Below are 22293 nucleotides of genomic sequence, written 5' to 3'. Positions count from 1 at the left end.
AGTTCACAGCTGTGCCAGTTCAGCTTACTGCAAAAGGAAAATCAAACACTTCTATCATGGGGAGTATCTTTCCTGGGTGTGTATAACCACATGCACGCCTCTTCAGTATAAAGGGAGTTACTGAGATTTGTTCTTTATTTTACTCTTTAAAGTTTTACACTTCAGTTGCAGTTTTATTGACGAAGCAACTGTGGTGTGCAACAGCAGTGCAAGGACTGGAGCTGTTGGGGGCGATGTCCCTTTTTTCTGGAGAAGGGGAGTGTATCTGTTTTAGGCATTGTTAATTTAATGAGCTGCCGGTCGTGGGAGCTCTTTCCCCTGTTTTGTGCCTCTTTGGGAGATTGGAGTGAGATGATGTCTGTTGAGACAACCAAATGTCAGAGTGGGGGGTGGGCAGTGGTGCAGTGGAGGAGCAGGTGTGGGGAAGATGAGGGGGTCCATGGGGGACTCCCACCCCGAAAAGTGTCACAGCCCAAAAACACATGAAAATTCATGGAGAGGGAATAAAAACTATTAAGCTGTTAAGAGTGTTGAGAGGGTTGAAATAAAGAGAAATATCTCATTGTTATATAGATTGAAAATAATATTTAATTACAAATTTTAAAAAGGATTTAAAACTAAAAAAAGTTTTATGAAACTAAAAAAACTACATAAAAGCATCTTAGAGTTATATATGAAGGAATTTAAAAAAGAAAAAAGCCTGAATAGCTAGAGCCATCTACTCTTGTTATGTGTTATAGTCAAAGGAGATGATATATGTAGCCTAAATAGAGATTATACATAAGTGTAAATAGATACCAAATAGATATCTGGAAATGACCAATGTGTAAATAGATGTAAGTGTAAATATCTAAGTCCAAATAACACTCTAAATATATAGTCTAAATATATTTTCTGTGCAATAAGTGTTAATATATGATCTAAATATATAAAGTCTAAACAGGCATAGTCTGAATAGATACATGAAAGTGTAAATAGAAATAAGGCCAACTAGTCATTCTGTACAAGTGTAAATACATATAGGTAAATGTGTCTCTGTCTAAATAGTCTCATCTAACTGAAAATAGCTGAGATATAGAAATATATCTATGCCCTAAACCTGTCTGTGTCTAAGTAGCTGTGTGTGAGTGTAAATGCGTGAGTGGGCACAGGCAGGCAGCTGGGACAGCCACAAATCCATGACTAAAACATAAAGAGTAAATTCATTTCCCTTCCCTCACTAACTGGGGGATCTCCAAACAAGCCTCAGGCAGAGGCACCCAGGTGGGGACACTGCCATGGTTAAACTCGGTCCATGCCAGACGATCCCCAGCTGATGTTCCCAACGGCAAGATCACTGAGCCATGTCCAATCCTCCTTGCCAGTCTCCTGCTTTTAACCCATTTTTCCCCTTGCTCAAGAAACCATGGCTGCTGGGGCTGGAGATGTGGGACAGGGAATTTACAGAGATACATAATAAAGCTTAAAGAAAGAACAAACATGTAAACATATAATGCTCTGAATTAACTGTCCCATCCCTCCTGTCAGAGAATTAAACCACACAGTTAGTCAGGCACCACTGAGAAGGTGTGTGATTCAATGTATGAAGTCCTGAAGATGCTGAGTATTGTCCTTCATGCTGTCTGATCCAGCAGTCCTCTCTAACTCAGAACAGCATTTATGATGTTGAAGAGTGTAGCAGGATGCTCTGCCTGGATGGGAATAGAGCAGCTCGAACTTCATCTTATGTACAAGTTTTCAGTGGTGGATTGAGCCACCAGGGTCTGCTGGTTTTAGTGTTCAAGGCTGAGATCAGCTTGACCAAACTCAGGAGTATATGCAGGACAGGTGCTCCTTGAGTGAGGCCGGGAGCAGCAGGGGTGTGCAGGATCTGATATGGAAGTGAGAGACACAAGTGTTGAGCAGGAGAAACCAAAGAGCTGATCACATCTTTTTCAGCAGCAAAGCATATTTTGCTGAATAAGCCTGCCAACACATAATGTAAAAATTAACATGACAGACTTTATCCTATAAAAGGCCAGTCTCGCTTTTTCATGGTGAGGACTTCAGCACACCTTCCTAAGGTGTATGAAGATTTTCCCCTTGAGTGGGGATGCCCCTCAAGGTTATGCCTCGAGGCTGAGTGAAAGAGATTTGCCCACGGTTGCTGGTATGGGTGAGTAACATCAATCTCTACTTTATAATTGTTTTTTCTAACTTTAATATAATTGCTTCGATATTGCCTCAAAAATAGTGCTCTGTGCTAGAAGTTACAGCTACCTGTCCTGTGTACTAGATAATTCTGACTAAGGTCTTTTTGTCTTAGCATTATCATTGTAATCAAATTAAAGAATTAATTTATTTTATTTATATAAATATATTTGTTTTGCCATCCTTAATCCTGCAGGACAAAGGTGTATAAAGGTAGAGTTACACCTGTGTGATGCTTTAGACATAAACTCTTGACCAAGTCTGGGGGAGGGATTGGATTTAGCCACACTCAACTCCTCTATGAGAAGGAGTTTAGAAAACCAAGGGGTCCTTTCTGCACCTTGTGACACAACGGGAGGGCTTCTCTAATAAACTTTGCCTGAATCTCCCACTCTGCCCATGACAAAGAGGGAAGTACTTCAACAGTAATCAATGTTGTAAGGTTCCTCGACATATAGCAGTTCCTCCCAAACTTAAGGCAACAGCCTCCTTGAATGTCCAAGTTAAACCTTGCATGAGGCCACATGCCAGCTGCTCCATAGTCACTACTGCTCTGAAAGAATAATACTAAGTTAGTTACAATAGAAACCTACACACAAGTTTATACATATTGGTCCTGCAGAAATGTATTCAAGGTATGTGCTTGCTCTGTGGCCTACGAAACTCGAGAAGCCAGGTTGTGATAAGGGAGGAAAACAGGAGTGTCACCTCTGTCCAGTTATACATACAGTGTTGCTCCAGCTCCTCCAGATAATATTGCTCCAGGCTTGGGAACTTGAGATGGAGCAATTGCCCACAGAGATTGAAGGGCTGTGGTTTGTGCTTTTTCAGATTGAACTTCTATTTAATGTTGGGCTTGTGACACCAAAACATAGTTCCAATGCTAACTCCCTTGATAAGGCACAGGAAATCATCAAAATACCTGAAATACAGGAACCTGAGAATATGATGCTAACAGAGAGAGAACGGGAGAACGTGGAGTACAGAACCATACTGCATTGTCAGGGGTTGTTATAGGAATGGTCACTTACAGATTAATAAATTGCAGTCCCAGCACAGAATCCATTCCACTCACCCTGTGGTTAACATTTGGGGAGAGATACCATCTGGAAGAATTTCAGTCCTCACCATGTTTTATACTAGAGGTGTAAAGTCACACTATTTTGGCCTGTTTCTTGCAATACTCAAATTACTGCTTTAATTCATATTTCCATTGGGTTATAATAGCAGAGCCTTGTAATGCCTTGGACCAAAATCCTATAGATTCTGACTTTTCAGCCTAGTTGTCTGCCACAGTGCCTGTGACAGTTTATCATCTAGAACTGTTACTTTCAATTCAAAAGGATTCCCTTGCCTAGAAGTATGTAATTGGGCTTGCTCAATCAAAGCATTTTTGCAGGCATCAGAGACTTCTTCTTCTTTCCTGGTCCATTACCAAACAACTTTCTTTGTGGTCATTTTCTGCTGTTATGGCATCTTCCAGGTAGTGTCTCACTGTGACGTGATGGGGAGAAAGAATTTTTTTGCATAGGCACTAACTTTTGTCAATGATGAAACATTTTTGATGTTATGACCCTACTTATTTCTGATCATGGGACAGTGGCTTGCACTAGATCATTCCACGTTTGCTTCCTCATCACACGAGATAACTCTTCAGTTTTGCTGGCTGATTTTCATCCACTGCCTGCACAGCTGGTTCTGAAATTAGAGCCCAAATTTCCCCTAAAGTACTTGCTAGGACACCTATATTACCAGTAGCACTTATGACTGCTGGTATAATCAAGGGTTTCAGTGAAACAGGTGCCCCTCCCAAAAGCTGTATTTTGATACTTTTAGTTACTGCTGCCTCATCCAGACAAGATCCTGTAATTAGCGCGTGAGCTGCAGGAAACTAAAACCTTCTTCCTTGTACACCAACTTCTGAGAGATGGCATTACTTTGGCAGTGTCTGCATATGCTGTTAAAACTGCTGCACACAACCATTGATACAGTGTAGGGGTGGCAACATCCTGCCAAACAGGATCTTAAGACAAGACAAGTGCTGGATCTTAAGACAAAGACAAAGGAAGCTGCAGCCCGTGACTATAGGTGATCCATAGTTTATCCATAGCTTATCCATAGCTTTAGGTTGTGGTATATCCAGGAAATGTGGCTCTGTTGCTCTTCAAAGCATATCAAAGTGGGTGACTGGCACCTGAGTGGATACTGGCTTTGGGGATTCGCTAGGCAGCACCCGCATCTGCACACATGTATAGTAAAAAAGTATCCTGACTCTGAGGGGGGATCAGTTCCTGGCACATTAGGGGAAAGAGATCACTTTCACAGCGTTTTGGTGACCCCGATGGGGTGGCCATAAGACCTTGCCTGGACCATCCTGCTGCCCCTGAGAAAGAAGAACTGACCCGAACAGGATTCCAGCATCCACTAGCCAGTTGGTTGGAGACTCCCCCTGAATCCTCTTCAGCATCATGACAGTGAGCAACTCTGAGGTGCAATGCTCCAGAAATATTTGAGCAAGGGTGGAAGGGGAGATGGAATTCTTGGATTGGCAAGTACACTGTTGTTCCTTTTTCAAATTCCTTTTGCAAAAACTTGTAGGTTTATCAGTGTGACCTATCAGTGGGATCAGTCTCCATGTAAGTCACAAGGAGACACTCGGCAGTAAGCCTTAATCAATCAGTGGGATAGGAGCAGTGTAACTACTGAACATCCAGACCTAAGGGTAAAGGACTTGGGTAACTTAAATATTATTAAATTGAATGATGGGAACAAGCCAATCCACAGTTCCTCCCTTTAGCCCTCTAGGATGCATACTGAAAAATTAGATTAAATTTGGGGGTGATCCAATGACAAAAGAAAAAATTAAGAGATTTTGTAGTCAGTGGTGGCCACATTATTAATTGGAGGATGGGAAAAGAGGTCATTGCAGTTTAATATTATCTTACAGTTGATGTTGATTTGTCAATGACTTGGTAAATGGGTTGAGGATTTTTTTATGTTGATGCTTATATGACATTGTATAGAGATCCAGGTTAGCGAAGGCATATAGTGCTTTTGGAAAACTCCATAAAAGAGTATGGCGTAATAAACACTTGAAGAAAAGTACCAAGATCAGTGTTTACAGAGCCATAGTGCTGTCTACTCTCTTATATGGTTCCGAATCATGGGTCATCTACCGCCACCACCTGCGTCTCCTAGAACGCTCCATCAACGCTGCCTCCGTACAATCCTAAACATCCACTGGTCAGATTATGTGACCAATACATCTGTTCTTGAACAGGCAGCAATCACAAGTATTGAGGCCATGCTACTGAGAATACAGCTGCATTGGGCAGGGCACGTCTCCAGGATGAAGGACCAACCACCGCCTCCCTAAGATCCTGCTCTATGGTGAACTTGCCACCAGCTGCTGCAAGAGAGGAGCTCCGAAGAAAAGATACAAGGACTCCCTGAAGCAACAACTCAGCCTTGGCCATATTGACCACCATAACTGGTCTACTCTGGCCTCCAATCGGGAGGCCTGGAGACAGACCATCTATAACGCTGCTGATACTTTTGAGAAAGCACGCAGGATCACCCTTGAGGAGAAAAGACAATGCAGAAAGAATCGAGCCTTGCAGAATATACCATCCAAGGAGTCTTTCTGCTGTGCCTTTTGCAACCGGACTTGCCTTTCTCGTATTGGCCTTTTTAGCCACCAACGCGCTTGCAAGAAACGTGGGTAGAGCCCTTCCCAAATCTTCGTTTGCAAAGCCTAGCCATGATGATGATAGAGATCCAGATACTCATAGAAAGAGTAAATTGGGAGGAGGTATAATGCTGTAAATTGAGGAGAAGGAGAAAAAGCAAGGGATTGTAATGTTGCAAAGGGGATGAGCTGGAAGAGATACAAATGTTATCCCCCTCCTTTCCACACACCCTCCTCCCCCCATATAACACTGGGGTAGGAACAGATAAAGAGGACACAGAGCAAAACAAAAAACATATGGAAAATGAGATTTTAGTCCTATTGCAGGCCAGATTTTGGGACATCCCCAGGAGGAAATACAGATGTCTTTAAAACAAGCAGTGGGGGTAGAGCTCTGCCAGTTTTTGTACATGTTCCTTTTTGCTGCTCAGGGCTTGTTGAGTTGGAAATCCTGGAGGAATATATCAGCTTTTGGCAACAGTCAGGCTGACTCATAACCTTACTGGGGGGATAGCAGGCTGTACTGAAAACTTTTTTACTGCAGAATGGTGTTAGAGAAGGAGAGAGAAGAGGAATGGGCAGGAAGTTTGGGGGTCTGAAAGGATCCACCCCCGCCTTCCTTGGCCTGAATATGCTACTTGTTGACAGGAGGGGTCAATTAGAAGATGTAAATGTTATGCTTATGAGAGGGTTTTGACAATGAGGGAAGGGGACCATATACACTATGATGTCCCCTTCCCTTGCTGGAATGAGATATATTTTGTAACTTAAATGCACAAGTAACCTTTTCTGAGATTTCCTTGCAGCTTCACATTCCACTTGAGACAGGCTGGAAAGCTCAGATGTGCCTGTTAATGGGTAAACTATGAGAGGACATCAGAGAAAATATTCCAGATGCCATTTCAAATACGGTGATCCTCACAGGCTTCAGGAAAACCAGGTAAGGCAAAGAATGTGTCTCCATTTAAGAGAGAAAGCTCAGAAATGAGAGCTAAACCATTAAGAGTAAACCAATATCCTATAAAGACAGATGCACAAAAAAGTCTGGAGCCATTGATAAACACACTCTTAACAATTCAGCATACTCAGACAATGTCAGTCTGAATTTTAGATGCCTTCCTACTGGTAAAGAAACCTTGTTCTCAATAATATAGATTAGTACAAGACTTAAGAGCAATCAATCAAATAAGCACAAATACACACCCAGCTGTACCAAATCCTTATACTTTGTTAGCCTCGGTGCTTGAAACAAACTCCTGTTTTACTGTTTTGGCCTTAAAGGATGCTTTCTTTTGTATCCCAATAGACGAGCAAAGCCAAGCAATCTTTGCCTATGAATGGGAGAATCCTATGACTGGAAGAAAGGTGCAGCTCTGTTGGATGGTGCTCCCCCAGGAATTCAAAAATAAGTCCACTTTATTTGGTGATTTTGACAAAAGAACTGGAATGATGGGAATAAGGTAATGGTGTTCCTCTTTTATAGTCTGTAGATGACATCCTAATTGGAGCTGACAAGGAACAAACCTGCTTGGAAGTGACCATAGGCCTGCAGAACTTTTTGGGACTTGCTGGGTATCGAGTTTCAAGGAAAAAAGCTCAGATTGCATAAAGATAAGACGAATACCTTGGCTTTAAGGTATCAAAAGGACAATGAGCTCTGGGAGAAGACAGAAAAGAAGCAATATGCTGAATTGCACTTCCTAAGACTAAGAGATAACTAAGAGGATTTTTGTTAGTGGCAGAATTTGGCCCCATATAGATCCCAAATTTTGGACTAATAGCCAATCCTCTTTGTTTGGCCATCAAAGGCCCTGAAGAATTGCTGGAATGGACCTGAGAGTGTTGAACCAGCTTTGACATCCTAAAAAGGATGCTCATGGGAGCGCCAGCTTTAGGTCTTCTAGATACAACTAAACCCTTTCTGTGATATGTGTGTGAAAGGCAGCAAGGAGCCTCTGGGGTGATGACACAACTGATGGAAGTTGGCAAATGCCGGTGGCATCCTTTTCCAAGCAGCTGGATGGTCAGCATGCTTATGGGCTGTAGCAGCCACCACACCAATGATACAGGAGGCCGAGACATTCACTTTGGAGTGGCCTCTAACTGTGCTGGTCCCATATGCCATGCTGGCTGTTTGGAATCTAAAGAGACATCACTGGATCTCTCCAAGCCAATTGGCAAAATACCAAGTTGTGCCAATGGACCAAGGAGAAGTAGACATGTATGTGACATCAACTTTAAATGAAGCCACTTTGCTCCCTACTGAAAAGCAAGAGCCTTTTCAACATGACTGACTGCACACCATGGAGCAGGTAAATGCAGATTTAAGGGTTGAACCTGTACAAAACATGGACTGATGGCAGCAACTTTGTGCAATGCAGGTAAGTTACCCCTGGAGGATGGAAAAGAGCAGTGGCATCCCTGGGGTCTGTGGCACAGATCCCTGGGATATATTGCCCCATGGATCATCACCCCATGCCTGCAGGTTCCCTGCCCTCGCCCAGCATGTTCCCTTCTTGGGTATGTAGCACAAACACTGGTGGTGAGGGTGGCAGTGCCCATCCTGCTGATGGTGAGGGTGGCAGTGTCCCCCGTCCTGCCCCACACTGGAGGTGCTGGACAACACCACCGCTCTCCCCTATCTCAGCCAAGACTTCAACTGTCAGGAGCAGGCTGAGAACAGTGACAGCAAGCTGAAGGAGGTGGGTGGTCCTGCAGCCACCCAGCAGTGAGGGCAGGGCCCAGTGACAGCAGGATAGTGCCATGGGACAGCGGGAACAGGGTACAGGTGCTGGAATGTGGCTGGAGCTCCTGCAGCGCAGCAGAAGCTGAGAGCCCCTGGGTGGGGAGGGGCTGGCAAATAAAGCACTCAGTCCTTGAGGCACTGGAGTTGGCATCCACCAGTTCATGGTGGTCATGCTGCCCCCGCCTCCATCCCTGCTGTGCCCCCAGCCGTTCAGTGTCCCCAGCCCCAGCACCTTGGTGCCACCATCTCCATTCCTAGGGTACCCTAAGCCCCTCTATATCCTTGTCCGCAGCCCTGTGGTGCACCCATTCCCATCCCTGTGGTGCCCCCAGCCCCATGCTCCCCCCAGCCTCAGCCCCATGCTGCCCCCCACCCCTTGATGACCCTGTACCCGCACATGGTGCCGTCTCCATTCCTATGGTGCACCAAACCCTGTCCCTGTCCCCACAATGCCCCCAGCCCCTTGATGCCCCCATCTCCATCTCCATGGTATGCCTAGCCTTGTTCCTTGTCCCTGTGGTGCCCCTAGCCTTGTGGTGCCCCCCATCTTCACACCTATGTTGCTCCAAGTCCCTCGATGTGTCCAGCCCCATGCCCAGGGTGCCCCCTCCCCATCCCAGACCCTCAATGTCCCTGTTCCCAACCCCACAGTGCCTCCAGCGCCAAGCTGCTTAGGGTGGGGGTACAGAATGGACAGACAGCTGGACGCAGGGGGATCCCTGCTTCTCCGTTTATTAACAAGCAGCCTTCGTTTAAAAAAAAAAACAAACAAAAACAAACACAGACATACAGACAGGCAGAGGCGGCCCAGAGGGGCGGGGAGGCCGCCCGCCCATGGTTCGTTTGGTTCCTGACACCAGAGAGGTTCAAGTAGCCGAAAAGGTTCAAGTTCACCATAAGGCACTTTAAAGCCATGATGGGAGCGGAGCTCCCCCAGCCCCATCACCCCTCCCGGCACCCCATGGCAAGGGACAGATGTGGGGGCCGGGCAGCGCTGGCGGGTGGCAGCGGAGGGGCCGGGGAAGGGAATATATTACATCATCTTTTTAAATATAGATAAAACTCTTATTGTAGACAAATAGTGCCGGTCCCCTACTCCCCCGGGGAGGCTGCGCCCTGCGGGGGGCATGTGCAAAGGGCAGAGGGGTGACCGTGGGGGCCCGGCCACCCCAGGGAGGTGGGTCCCACAGGGCCGGGGGGTTTCGGAAGGGGGATGGGGCCGGGGAGGGGCCGGGGCTGCCCCGCACCCGGGTGGGCTCACCCGAATAGTGCAACCAAGAGAAAGCAGCCGGGAGTGCAGGGGCGAGGGGGGCTCGCCGGGGGGGGCTGCTCAGAGTGGGGAGAGGGGGACAAGCTATGCACAGCGCAGGGCAGTTGGTACCCCCACACCGGGGAGAGCACAGGAGGCTCTCTCCAGCTGGGGGGGATCTCGGTCCATGGGTGCCCCTGCCCAGTCCTGGCATCCACGAGGGGAGTTTGGTGAGAGGACACCCAAATCCCAATCCCCCCTTCACCCACCTGGGCATGACCAGGTAGGCCTGGGCACGGCGGGGGGTGGTAGGGACCCCCCACCCCCTTGTGCAAATCGGCCGGGGGGGTTTCCCCCTTTGCATAACTGGGAATGAACCGTGACGGGAAAAACGGGAACAGAAACCCTGGTGGGCACAGCACAGCTCGGCACGGCACGGCCATTGCATCGGCCCTATGCCGTCTCCACCGGCACAGCGCCATCTGGTTGTGGCCCTTCCTCGCCCTCCGGCTCCTCTTCCTCCTCCTCGGGCTGCCCTGGAGCCCAGTAGCGGGCGATGGAGAGGCGCAGCCCCTCCAGTCGCCCGTTGGAGAGGTCGAGGCCAGGGGGACCGGCGGGCGGCGGGGGCGGCTCATCGCGGCGGCGGCGGCGGGTCCGCACCTCCAGGCAGTTCTGGCCCTTGAGGTGCCGCTGCAGGTGGTCATCCTTGGCGAAGGCCTTGTGGCAGAGGTTGCACTCGTAGGGCCGGGCGCCAGTGTGCAGGTGCATGTGGTTCTTCAGGTCATAGCTGTGCAGGAAGCGGGCGCTGCAGTGCTGGCAGGAGTAGGGCCGCTCACCCGTGTGTTTCCGCATGTGGATCTTCAGCTTGTCGTTCCTGGAGTTGGGACACACAGGGAGACATTGGCATGGGGCAGCTGGCACGGCACCCAGCCACGGCAGGCAGGGAAACGGTGCTGACAGCCCCATAGCAGGGATGCTCTGCAGGCCACAGTCCAGCTGCTTGAGGGGTAGGGGACCATTTTGCAGCTGCATGGCTGGGATGCAGTTTGGTGATGCAGGAGAGGTGCAGGGGGGACGCTGCTGGGTACTCTAGGATGGTCTGGCAGTGCTTACAGAGGGCCGAAGACCCCACCCCAGACCTGCACCACACCATGCCAGGCTGGCAGAGGGGGTGCCATGGAAGATGCCAGCAGGTATCAGGCCTGGGTTGCTCTGGCAGCACAGAGTGCAGAACACCCCACAGATCTGACTGCACCAGCATGGATGGCAGGGGGGCACTACAGGGATGCTGCCAGTACCTTGGGTCAGTCTGGCAGCACTCACGAGGTGCAGAAGGCCCCATGAACCTCACTGCACCACAACAAGGGCTGGCAGGGGGTGCCATGGAGGATGCCATTGGGTATCCTGGGTTGATCCAGAGCACCCATGGGGTGCTGAAGTCCCCTTGGATCTGCACCGCACCAGTAGGACTGGCAGAGGGGTACTGTGGAATATGCCACTGGGTACCCCAGGTTGGTCCAGCAGCACTCAGGGGATGCAGAACAGCCCATGGACCATGCCAGAGCTGTGGCCAGGCCTCAGCAGGACTGGCAGGGGGAGTGTCATGGGGGATGTTACTGGGTACACTCCCGCAGGGAGGGTCCATCCAGCAGCACTCACCGTGTGAATCGGACCCCGCACACCTGGCAGGCGAAGGGCTTCTCACCCGTGTGTGTGCGCATGTGGCGAGGCAGCTTGCCGGCGCCGTGGATGACCTTGTGACAGACAGGGCACTCCTGGGGCATCTGCGAGCGGCGCTTGCGCACCAGCTTGTCAGGGCTATCCAGCCCAGGTGTCAGCGACTCATGGTGCAGTGAGCTCAGGTATGCCATCAGGTCGGGGTCAATGGCATCATCGTCAGAGGTGGCCTCCTCAGGGGACAGGGGGGGCTGGTAGGGGAAGGGGAAGGAGTGTGGGGGCAGCTCTTCCTCCTCAGGCAGCTCAAAGCTGTCATAGGGCAGGGGCAGCCCCTCGGGCAGGGGGGGTGAGGGCAGTTGTGGGGGCGGTGGGGGGCTGCCACAGCCCTCAGCCACCTCAGCGGGTGGCTCCTCAGCATGGTTGTTGAGCCGGGCACCGGGGGCTTGCAGGAACTTGCGGGTCTTCTTGCTGCGCCGGGCGGCGGGGCGGGGTGGTGGCGGGGCAGGCAGCTCACCCTCGGGGAGGGTGGCGAAAGCCTCCAGGTAGCGGCGAGCACGTTCACAGTCGCTGTCATCGGGGCCAGGCGCCTCCAGCCCACTGCCCTGCAGGATCTCCACACAGGCAGCGATGACACAGGGGATCTCCAGCAGCCGGGCAGCGCGCAGCACCTCGCCCATGTTCGCGCTGCTGATGGTCAGTGTGGCTGTGTAGGCAAACTCCAGCAGCGCGCCCAGCGCCTCTGGCCCCACAAAGTCCAGCTCGCAGACCTCCTGCCCTGGCCCTGGCCCTGCAAAGAGCTTCTTGAAGTAGCGGCTGGAGGCAGCCAGGACAGCGCGGTGGGTGCGGTACTCCAGCCCCTGTGTCTTGATGGTGACATCGCAGAGCAGCCCCAGCTGCCGCTGCTCGTTCAGGCAGCTCAGCAGCTCGCTGCTGTGCTCAGGGAAAGGGATGCCAATGAGGTCGTCCTCTGGGCTGGCCATCATCCTCACCTGTGGGAAGGACAGGATGCTGCCTGAGCAGTGCACAAACCACCTGGGAGACAGTGCTTGGAGGAAACACTGCGGTTGGAGCATCGCTGTCGCAAAGCCAGGGCACAAGGAACCCTCCATGCACGTGCTGGGTGGCACTAGGGTTTCAATGGGACACTAAACCGGGGCAGGCTCAGGGCCTGTGGTCTGCCCTCAGCCCCCTCTGTGCTCTGTCGAGGTTGGCGGGTGCAGCCCTCCCGCCGCAGCCCCCCGCGCTTCCTCCATCAACACTAGCACCAGCCACCCGCACTGCCACAGCAAAGGGGGAAATCTCAGCGTGGCGCCTTTGAACGTCGCCAAGGTGCAGCACTTCCTGTGTCAGCCCACCCACCACCACCCCCGGCTCCCCCGGCAAGGCCAGGCACAGCCACCAGCTCCCAGCCACCCCCACCCCCATCCTGGGAACGCGGGCCTCACCGGCAGCAGGCGTGGGTGGGCAGGCGAGTGCCGGGAAGAGGGCCCTGAGGGCCGGGGGCCGCCCCGTGGAGCCCAGCCGGGCTGGGAACGGGGGCCACGCTTCCTGCCACCGCAGATTAGGATCAGCACCCGCGCCGCCGGTTCCTGCCCCCGCTCCTGGTGGGGACTGGGCCCCCTCCCTCCCCCTGTGCCCAAGCCCGGGGCCACTCCTCGCCCAGCCAAGCCCAGTCAGGCCTTTCCCACGCTGTGGCTGGCAGGGCTTGGCTTTAGACCTAACCCAGCACTGCTGGCACTCACACCAGGTCCCCACAGCACAGCACCAGGGACCCACACGTTCCTGTGGAGCCAGCACAGGTGGGTGATGGAGCCTGTGGGAAGGGGGAGCCCATGACCCCACAACAACCTGCAGGCAGGGTACAGACAGCAGAGGCAGCTCCAGGGCTGCAACCTGTCTTGAGACACCATGCACAGCCATAGGCAATGCCCTTGCAGCCAGACGGGGCTGCTTGCTGACACTGGCACGGCTGGGTGACACCTGCATGGGAGTCCAGTGACTGCAGCTTGAGGGAGGCAGAGGCAGGCACCAGCACTGCCACGTCGTGGCTCTCGGTGCTGTCAGAGCCGTGCCATGCCAAGCCAAGCCATGGTGGATGGCAGCATGTGGCACTGGCCATTGCTGAGCCGTACAAGGTAGTGCTGAGCCACGCCAGGCCCATCCACCCCAAACCCACCACGGGTGCCAAGCCACACTGTGCCGTCGGCGGGCGGGTGTGGGGGGACGTGCCCCCTCTTGCCCATGTAGGGGCGGCGCGGCCGACGGCCCCCGGCACAGGGGCCCATCCCCAAGCCGGCCACTCCCTGCGCTTGGGCAGCCGCCAGCTGGGGCTGCCTCGGCAGGCAGCTGGGAACGGCCCCGGAGCAACTGGCTGCGGAGCCGCCCCAGCCGCTGCCGAGCAGGCCCGACCGGCAGGGCAGGCAGCAGCCGCCCCTGAAACTGGGAGCCGGGCAGTGCCGACCGCCTGGGATGGGATGCTGGCGCCAGCGCCCGTGGCCGAGCCCCCCTCCTTGGCAGGAACCCATCCCACCACTGGCCGAGGTCCCCTCTGCCTGCTGAGGCGGGGGTGAGCGGATTAGGGGTGATTAAACCATCAGGGCCCTGGGAGCCAACAGGCAGCGACAGCCCCTGGTGGGATTAAGGCAGGATTAGCCGCGGGGGCAGGATTACGGGGGGGGGGGCAAGTACCCCATGCCACAGCCTGGGCAGCTGGAGAGGGATGACAGGGACGTGGCACCTGCCAAGGGTGGCCCAGAGCCCCACAGATCCCCAGGGCTGTCACGGGCAATGGTCACGGGATGGGGTGGTACTGTGTCCTCTGTTGCTGCCTCCCCTTGCGATGGCACGACAGCCTCCCTCCTGCCCCAGTCCCCACAGCATCTCCAGCCCCACAAGACACCTGGGTGCTCACAGGACTCTGACAGCACCCACAGACACGTCTGCAGGGGTGCCTGGGCGCAGGGCAGCAGCTGAGGCCCTGTCATACTCCAGCGAGGTGGCAGGGTGCTCTGAGGAATGGGCACAGCCATCAGCCTCACCATGTCACAGTGCAGGCAGGCACAGCCTCAGTGCTGCCAATGCCACAGAACATGCCAGCACAGGCAGGTGACAGAGCTGGGACCCCCGTGAGCAGCCGCTGGGCCGGATGCCAGCGGACACAGCAGAGCTGGGGCAGGGCGGGGGGGGTGCCAGTGCCGGCGGGCAGGAGGGGGATTTTCCATCACACCAAACCACCCGTTACGGCTCCTCCGCTGACACCCCTCCCCGCACATCCTCCTCACTGGAGCGAAGTCACATGCTGAGCGGGTGCTGCCGTCGAGGAGATCACCGCAGCGATAAGGAAACGGTGGGGGGACGAGGTGTGAGGGGGCCGGAGCCACCCCCAGCCCCCCAGTATTCCCTGGCCACTGCCAGAGATGGTGCCTGGGGGAAAGCAGGTAGCGATGCCCATGCCCCGCCATGCCGGGGCTTTCTCAGTTACATCAATGCTGTGACCAGGCACGTTTCAGCTGCAGCAGCCTCAGAGGGCTGAGGAAAGGGGGGGGTCGCTCCCCACGCTGAGCTGGCTCCCGTGCAGGGCAGGTTGGCAGCAGGAACAATGCTTGCCTGGGTCACCCTGACATCCCTCAGCCGGCCCGCGCTGCCTGGCACAACCATGGCCAGGCCCCATCCATCTGCCAGCTCCCTCCATCCTGGGGGCCTGGCCACCCCAGCAGAGCCATGCACAGTGGGGTGGGGGTCCAGCCCTGCAGCACCCATCCTGCATGGGGACAGGCTGTGTCCCATGCCACCAAGCCAGGATGGCACCCTGCTCAAGGGCACAGTGCCAGCCTGCGCTGAGCACTGGCCACAGCTTGGGGACAGTGGAAGATATGGGGTGGGAGGGGGTGTCTGGGGGGGTCTCCCCACCTGCTCCCTCGTGAGGAAGCGGGGCAGAGGTCCTGGGGAGCACAGACCCCCCCCTAGGCTGCTGCCAAGTGCTGCTGCTTTTGGTCACAAGTCACAAATGCTGTCGAGGGACTTCATAGCCACACTGGGGAGAATGAGTCACCCAGGAAGAGGAGTGCAGAGCAGTGTTGCCCCAGCCCCCAGCCCTGCAGGGCCCCTCGCCCTTTGGGAGTTGGGATGGGAGCCCAGGTGTCTGGGCTGTGCAACCTCCCCCCCACCACCGCTGCCCTGCCTGAAGCCAACTGGGAGCAGCAGCGGCCCTGGCGCAGGTGGGCACAGCGAGGGCGGTGGCGTGGCTGCGGGGCAGGGGTTGCGCAGCCCCTCTGCCTACCCTGAAGGTGGCAGCTGGGGCCTGGCCAAACTGGTGACCCTGTGGCAGGCACATACCAGGGGTCCCATTGCTGGAGGGTGTGGGAAAAGCGGCACTCCCCTTTGTCTTTGCTCGTTCTCTTCTTCTTCTTTCAAAGGGAAAATGGTTTGGAGAGGGAAGAGGATAAACAGAGTCCCCCAGCCCACAGCACTGAGAGCAACCCCTGCGGCACCACTCAGCTCCCCGCTGGCCGGCTCACACGGAGAGCTCCCAGTGCCCGAGCACCTTCAGCGTCTCTCAGGCACAGCCGTTTGCTGCCGCCATGGCACATCAGCCATTGGTACTGAGGAAGGGGGTCGGAGCACTGTGGCCTAGGGCTGCCTCAGCACCCAGCTGGCACCATGCGGGGGCCCAGTGCCAGCCCAGCACGATAGCTGCCATGGAGGCTGGGCACAGGCATCCCTGTCACAGCAGAGCGGGACCAGCAACATTGCCAGTGCCAATCCCAGCACCTGCAGCAGGGACAAGAAGCAGAGTCCCCACGCCATCCCCCGACCCACTGGCACTGTGCTGGCATCCTAGTCCTCTCCTGCTGCCAAAACCTTTCCTGCCGCCACGTCTGGCTGTCTGACATTGCAACTGTGGGGTGTGGGCCCTGCTCTGCCAAGCCAAGGTGACCCAGATCTCGCCACCTGTCCCTTCCTGTCCCATCCTATCTCATCCTAACCTACCGGAGCAAAGGCAGCGTAGGGCTCAGACGACACCAGCATCCCAGCAGCCTCTCGGCTGGCACTGAAGCAGCTGGCCCAGCTTTTTTAGAGCCCAGTGGTACCACGCTGGCTCCCCAACCCCCAAACCTTCCCCACCAGTGATGGCGGAGCGGGTGCGTGGCTCACCTGGCCCGTGTCCTGGCGTGGCTCGGCGCTACGTCGCAGCCGGCTGGCGGCCTGCAAGCGGCAGGGAGGGGAAGGCACGGTGCTGTGTGAACTTGGCCCCGCTCCCCACTGCACTTGAGCTCAGGATCCCACCTCAAAAGGAGTCGACGCCCACACCCCGGGTCACGCACCTCCCAGCCCCGCTTCCCAGAACACACACGGCATTAACCCTTTGTGGCCGGTGCTGTGTCGCGGGGCACCAACCCAGAACCAGGCATGGGGCATCCCCTGGCCCACTCCCACGGGAGAAAACGAGAGCACCACCAGGAGAGACACCCCATAGCATAAGCATCCCTCTCCTGCCACCGGCATTGCCTCCAGGCCACCTGCCCCTGCCCCCCATGCTGAGGCATCACACAGGCCCTCACCTTCTGTGCCACCCCAAGGCAGGGCGCTGGGCGCTGGGTGCTCCCCGCTGGCCGTGGCCGGCCTAGCCGAGCCAGGAGGGCGCCTGCGCTTGGCGGGAGTGGGGCTGCCACCACAGGGCTGGGCTGGGTGAGCATGCTGCGGCCTGCCCGGCCAGCCCCGGAGCCACCCCTCGGCCCTACGGATCTGTGTCCTGCTCTACCCTTGGAGCAGGTTCCCAAGGTCCCACAGGGAATGTGGGATGCAACGACAGCCTGGCTGGACTGTGCTGCCTGGTCCCCTCCACTCCCCCAGGCTGGGGCACCCATGGGCCCCCCTGGCCAGGCTGCAGGTTCGTGCAATCCCCCCCATAATTACACCCTCTGTGTCCCCAGCTAAACAGCAATTAGCAGCCCAGAGAGCGCGCCCCACACCCCACTGCTGGCACCAGCAGCCGCCCAGGCCACCCACGCCAGCCCAGCCAGGGGCACCTGCACCACAGCACCCTGGCATGGCCCCGGATAGGCCCCGGGCACCGTGCCGGTGCTGCTGACAGCAGGAGGCCAGCAGAAAGGGGAAGAGCCCCATACTAGCCGGGTAGTTAAGGGCCTCCAGCCCAGCCCTAGCAATGCTCACAGAGAGCTGGGTTGTGCAAGAGCCCACAGGCGGGCAGAAGGGATGGCAGGCGGGCAGAGGGGCAGTGCCAGCATGCCCTGGCATGGCATCCCACCTCCCCCATCACCATGGACTGTGTGCTGGGCAGGAGCCGGCTGTGGGGCCGCGGGTCAGCCCAGTGCCTGGAGCACAGGCAGCACCCAGCCTGGGGCAGCAGGGCTGCAGGCAGCACTGCCCACTGCACTGCCACACTGCTCTGGGCTGACTGGCTGTCCCAGTGTGGGGCACAGCGGAGGGCACAGCGTACCTGGGAGAGAGGGAGGGAAGAAGGAAGGGAGGGAGGGAGGGATGCGGCACCTGCTGCCAACCCTTCGCCTGCCCTTTGTTCCCCATAAAGGAGGGGAATGGCGCCAGCCCCCCCTGGCCCAGGTGTGCCAGGTGCTAAGGGCGGGAGATAAGGTGGGCGAGGCGGGCAGGGAGGGGCACAGCATGGCATGGGCACGCAGCCCTGAGTCAGGGTTCCTTGCTGGTGGCCAGGCCCCACTGGGGTGAGTCACCATGGCCCCCCCACCCTGGGGGTGTTGCAACCGCCCAGGCGCTGGCCACAAACTGCTGCTCACCCTGGCTGGGGGGCACTGGGCTGCCTACTGGGGGGAGGTGCTGGCCTTTGGGGACGATGGGCTGACCTTCATCCATTCCTCCATCCTCCTCCAAGCTCCACCCTTGCCTTGGCCAGTGGCACCCTGACCATGTCACCAGTGCCGGGACATGGCCTCATCCCAGCTCCTGCATGGCACTGGCTCCTCTTCTGATGGCAGGACAGGCAACCCAGCCATGGGCATCCCCATTTCTTGCATCACATCCTGACCCAACTTGCCAAGGCAGGGGGTTCCATGGCCACATGCTTGCCCATGTGTGGCCAGTACAGATGTGGCCAAGGGCATGCGGCCCCTGTGGGTCACCCTCAGGCTCCCTAGCGCGCCAGGGAGAGGTCACACAAAGCTGGACATGGGTTGTCCCTGGTTGCTCCCTGCTCAGGGAGATGGCAGGAACAGGCAGGGGGAAGGAAGGAAGGAAGGAAGGAAGGAAGGAAGGAAGGAAGGAAGGAGGAAAGGAAGGAAGGAAGGAAGGAAGGAGGAAAGGAAGGAAGGAAGGACGGAAAATGGGCACATTTCACCTGATAGCCAGGGGGACAGGACTGCAGTCAAAGTGAGTGGCTCTCAGAGGGGCCCCAAGCCCAGCCAGTGCCCAGGCCACCCCTGCCAGCACCAAGAGAAGCAGGGAGGAGCTGGGCATCCTGCACAGCCCAGCCTGGCCAGGACCCTACTGAGATGGAGCCAAACTCGGTTGCTCATGTGCCTCCCTGCAGCCTGGTCTGGGCACAGGGTTACTGGTGGCAGCAGGACGAGGCTCTGCCAGCCCCCAGCCTGGGACAGGCAGGCTTGCCTGTGGCTGGGCCTGCTCGCTGGCCCCAGGGTGAGCCAGCTCTGGAGCCGCTGGCCCTGCAGGAGTCATGGGAGCCCCTTGGAGGGCAGCCAGACTGCCTGGGTCCCATCACACTGCACAGCCCCAGGGGGTCCCCTTGGCTGGTGGCACCTCCTAGTCAGCGCAAGGTATGTGTCCTCACAGCACCTCAGGGACTGAGCATTGCCAGCGGCGCCGGCCAGGCCCCAACGCTCCATCCTGGCACTGGCGCTGTGCTGGTCTTGGTGGGGTCACTCGGCAAGGACAGTGCCAGCCCACAGCCCCCCCCCCATACCCCCCAAAATAGCCTGGCTTCCGCCCCCACGGCAGCTGCCTGCTGCCAGCTCCCCGCTGCCCACGGCTGATCCCAGGGAGGGAAGGGGGGCAGCCGGCTCTAATCCCCCCCCAAGCCCATGTAGCACTGCCAGCGGGGACATGCCCGCCACAGTCACTCCAACCCATGAAGCGCCACTGGGGAGACCCCAGCCAGCCCTGCCCTGTGGGGAGGGCGATGGTCCCACAGTTCCATAGTGGAGCAGGGCCCGGGACAGCGTCTCTGGAGCTCCACTATGGGACACATGGCTCTCCCCAAGGCCCACCGTAGCGGCTGCCTTGGCACCACCCAAGCAGGAGGGACAGGAATCCCTTCTCCTTTCCTCCTTGGCCTTGCAGCGGGGCAAAAGCTCCTGCACATCCTTGCCCCCAGCTCTGTGCCCCCAAGGATGCCCACAGGAGAAGAACCAAAGCAAAATTGCTGGGGTGCCACCGTACCCAACACATACCAGGCAGCCCAGCCACGCTCCCCATCCCGCCAGTATCTGGGGTGGGCAATGCCTGGCACCCACCCTGCCCAGGACCCAATGCCTGGCAGCAGGACCCCCTTACTCACCACCCACTCCGGCCACTGCCCATGGGGCCTGGGGACACGGCAGGGACAGCCAGGCAGAGTGGAGCACGCAGTGCAGCCGAGGCTGCCAGGAGAGGCCAGAGCTCGCCTGACCTACTTCTCCTTCCGCATCACCTGCTTTCATTTTCCCTCACCCTGGCTGGTCCCCCCGCCCGCCCGTGGCCCCGCCAAGTCACGCCACCAGCTCTGGGGACACAGGGCACCCAGGCCCCGTGGCTCCCACTGCACCAGCGTACATGCCAACTGGCCGCCCATCCCTGGGCATGGAGCATGGCCAGGCACCAGGCACGCTGAAGGTCACTGGCCACAGCCCTGGCATCCCCCCACTGCCTGCACAGCCACCCAAGCGTCACCTTCCTGGCACAAAGCGAGTTTGACGGGCCTCAGCCCAGCCCCTCGCCGGGTCCTCTGGCCACCCCAGGGCTTGCTGGGGTGTGGACACGCAGCTCCCGGGGCATGTCGGGGACGCCAGCGCTGCCACGGGGAGCCAGGCGGGCGCCAACCCTCCAGACGGGGCGGCCGCTCCCGCCGGCACCCCGCCGGCTCCCGCGGTGGAGTTACCATGGGAAGGCGGCTGTGGTGGCGCAGGGGCAGCGCAGGCTCCCGGGGGCTTCCGCCAGCAGCCTGTGCGCTGCCAGGAGAAATTTCTCCCTGGTTTCATCATCCGCCGCCTGCCCCGAAGGAGAAGTCCCCGCTCCACGCACGGGGCAGCAGACGCCCCTTGGGGGCTGGGGGTGCAGCGGGGACTGCGCTGGCCCTGCACCCCCCGCTGCCGCCCACTCCCCGCCCCCGCGTGCTCAGGCCTGTCGCGCTCGTGCCACGTGTGCACTGAGGGTGCACGGCACCAGCTGGCAAAGCCACGCTGCCACAGCCCCGGGATCAGCACCGCAGCGCTGGGGGCAACCTGCACCCGGGCAGGGGGTCTTGGAGGGTCCTCAGGACCAAACATCGATGCGTGTGTGTCGCCCCACACCTGTCACCTTCCCACGCTCATCTCTGCAACCCCCGTCCCCAGCACGGGCACTCCCAGCCCTGTTGCCCTACACTCTGCGCTGCCCCAGAGTTTCCCCTTCTCCAAGCACCCGCTCCAAGTTCCTGAGCTCAGTCCCTCCCTCTGTCCCCGGCACCGGCATCATCATCGCAGCCTTGAGTCGCCGCAGTCCCAGCGCGCCCCCCACTCCCACCAGCTGTGGTGGCTGGAGACTGAGGCACGGGGCAACTCACCCCACGGCACAGCCGGCACTGCGTCCCCTCGCCAAGTGAGCACAGACACGGGTCAAGGGCGGCTGCAGCCCAAGACGTGGATCTGCTCCGGCGGGAGGGTAAATACCACACCCCGCCCCGGGCAAACAGTGGCCGGGGGCAGCCAGCCAGGGGGACGAGGACAGGTACGGCAGGGCTGGGCGCACGGGGCAGAGTCCACCGGTGTTCGGCAGGTGCTACCAAGGCACCGATCCCGGTGGGGACCGCTGCACAGCCGAGCAGTGAGCCGCCGCTGCCAGCGTGCAGGCCCGGGGGTCACCGGCGTGGCACAGCGTGTCGGGACACGGGGACACCCTCCGATTCTACTGGCACCGCTGCACTGGGGGGACCCTCGGCTGCCTTTCCCGTGCGACGGTGCCGTTCCTGCCCGGTGCACCAGGGACGCCGCCAAGCTGCTCACCAGGTTGGGAAGGGCACTGGGACGGCGGCAGCTCTCAGTCACCCGTGGGTGACCCACGGGGGACCCTGGCTGGATTTAGCAGCACCGCAATAGGACCCCAGCGGAGCCTTGGCAGCCGCCCCGGCACGCAACGGGGACCTGCCGGTATCACCGATTTCCCGCAACCCCGTGCGCAGCCACCGGGAACAGCCCACGAGTGACTCCCCCCCTCCCGCGCCCACGGGCGACGTGTCCACCAGCTCCGGCGGCGGGTAGAGACGGAGGGGACACCGCGCGGTGCCCCGCGAGCCGACCGTGCCCGCCCACCGCCCGCAGCATCCCGGATCCACGCGACTCACCGCAACCGGGCGGCAAAAGCGGTCGCCGCGCCGCTCCCGGTCCCGCTGCCAGTGGGTCGGTACCTCCGCGCAAACCCCCGCCGGTGGGTCTGTCCGCTCCCCACCCCACCGCCACTCACCTGCGCGCCCCGCCCGAGCCACGGGCCGCTCCCGGGGCCGCGGCCCCGCCTCCGCCTTCACCTGCCGCCGCCGCGCCCCGCCCGCTCCCCCCCCGGGCC

The 22293-nt window shown here is 57.5% G+C and overlaps 1 protein-coding gene across 3 annotated transcripts; it reads right to left on the bottom strand.

The window, feature by feature from the left end:
• Nucleotides 1–9340: 9340 nt before the first annotated feature.
• On the bottom strand, nt 9341–22261 carry ZBTB7B (zinc finger and BTB domain containing 7B). Of its 3 annotated transcripts, none has more exons than XM_027699174.1 (3): nt 22195–22261; nt 11533–12539; nt 9341–10747 (listed from the first exon to the last, which is right to left on the bottom strand). In XM_027699174.1, the coding sequence occupies exons 2-3, from the start codon at nt 12531–12533 to the stop codon at nt 10327–10329; spliced, it is 1422 nt and encodes a 473-aa protein (XP_027554975.1). In that variant the 5' UTR covers nt 12534–12539; nt 22195–22261; the 3' UTR covers nt 9341–10326. The 3 variants fall into 3 exon arrangements, with proteins under 3 accessions (XP_027554975.1, XP_027554973.1, XP_027554972.1); XM_027699172.1 differs by lacking the exon at nt 22195–22261 and adding an exon at nt 22076–22182; XM_027699171.1 differs by lacking the exon at nt 22195–22261 and having other exon boundaries at nt 11533–12967.
• Between the last annotated feature and the right edge of the window lie 32 nt (nt 22262–22293).

This window comes from Neopelma chrysocephalum, unplaced genomic scaffold, assembly GCF_003984885.1.
Source record: "Neopelma chrysocephalum unplaced genomic scaffold, ASM398488v2 Primary Assembly neopelma1_137, whole genome shotgun sequence".
NCBI lineage: Eukaryota > Metazoa > Chordata > Aves > Passeriformes > Pipridae > Neopelma > Neopelma chrysocephalum.
The sequence above is the reverse complement of the archived record's forward strand: the minus strand, read 5'-3'. Positions and strand labels throughout refer to the sequence as shown.

Coding starts and splice junctions, on each gene's coding strand:
- ZBTB7B (XM_027699171.1), bottom strand. CDS start 12,659: ATGGAGGGTTCCTTGTGCCCTGGCTTTGCGACAGCGATGCTCCAACCG. Junction 10,748..11,532: donor TGCGGGGTCCGATTCACACG/GTGAGTGCTGCT, acceptor TCCCAACTCCAG/GAACGACAAGCTGAAGATCC.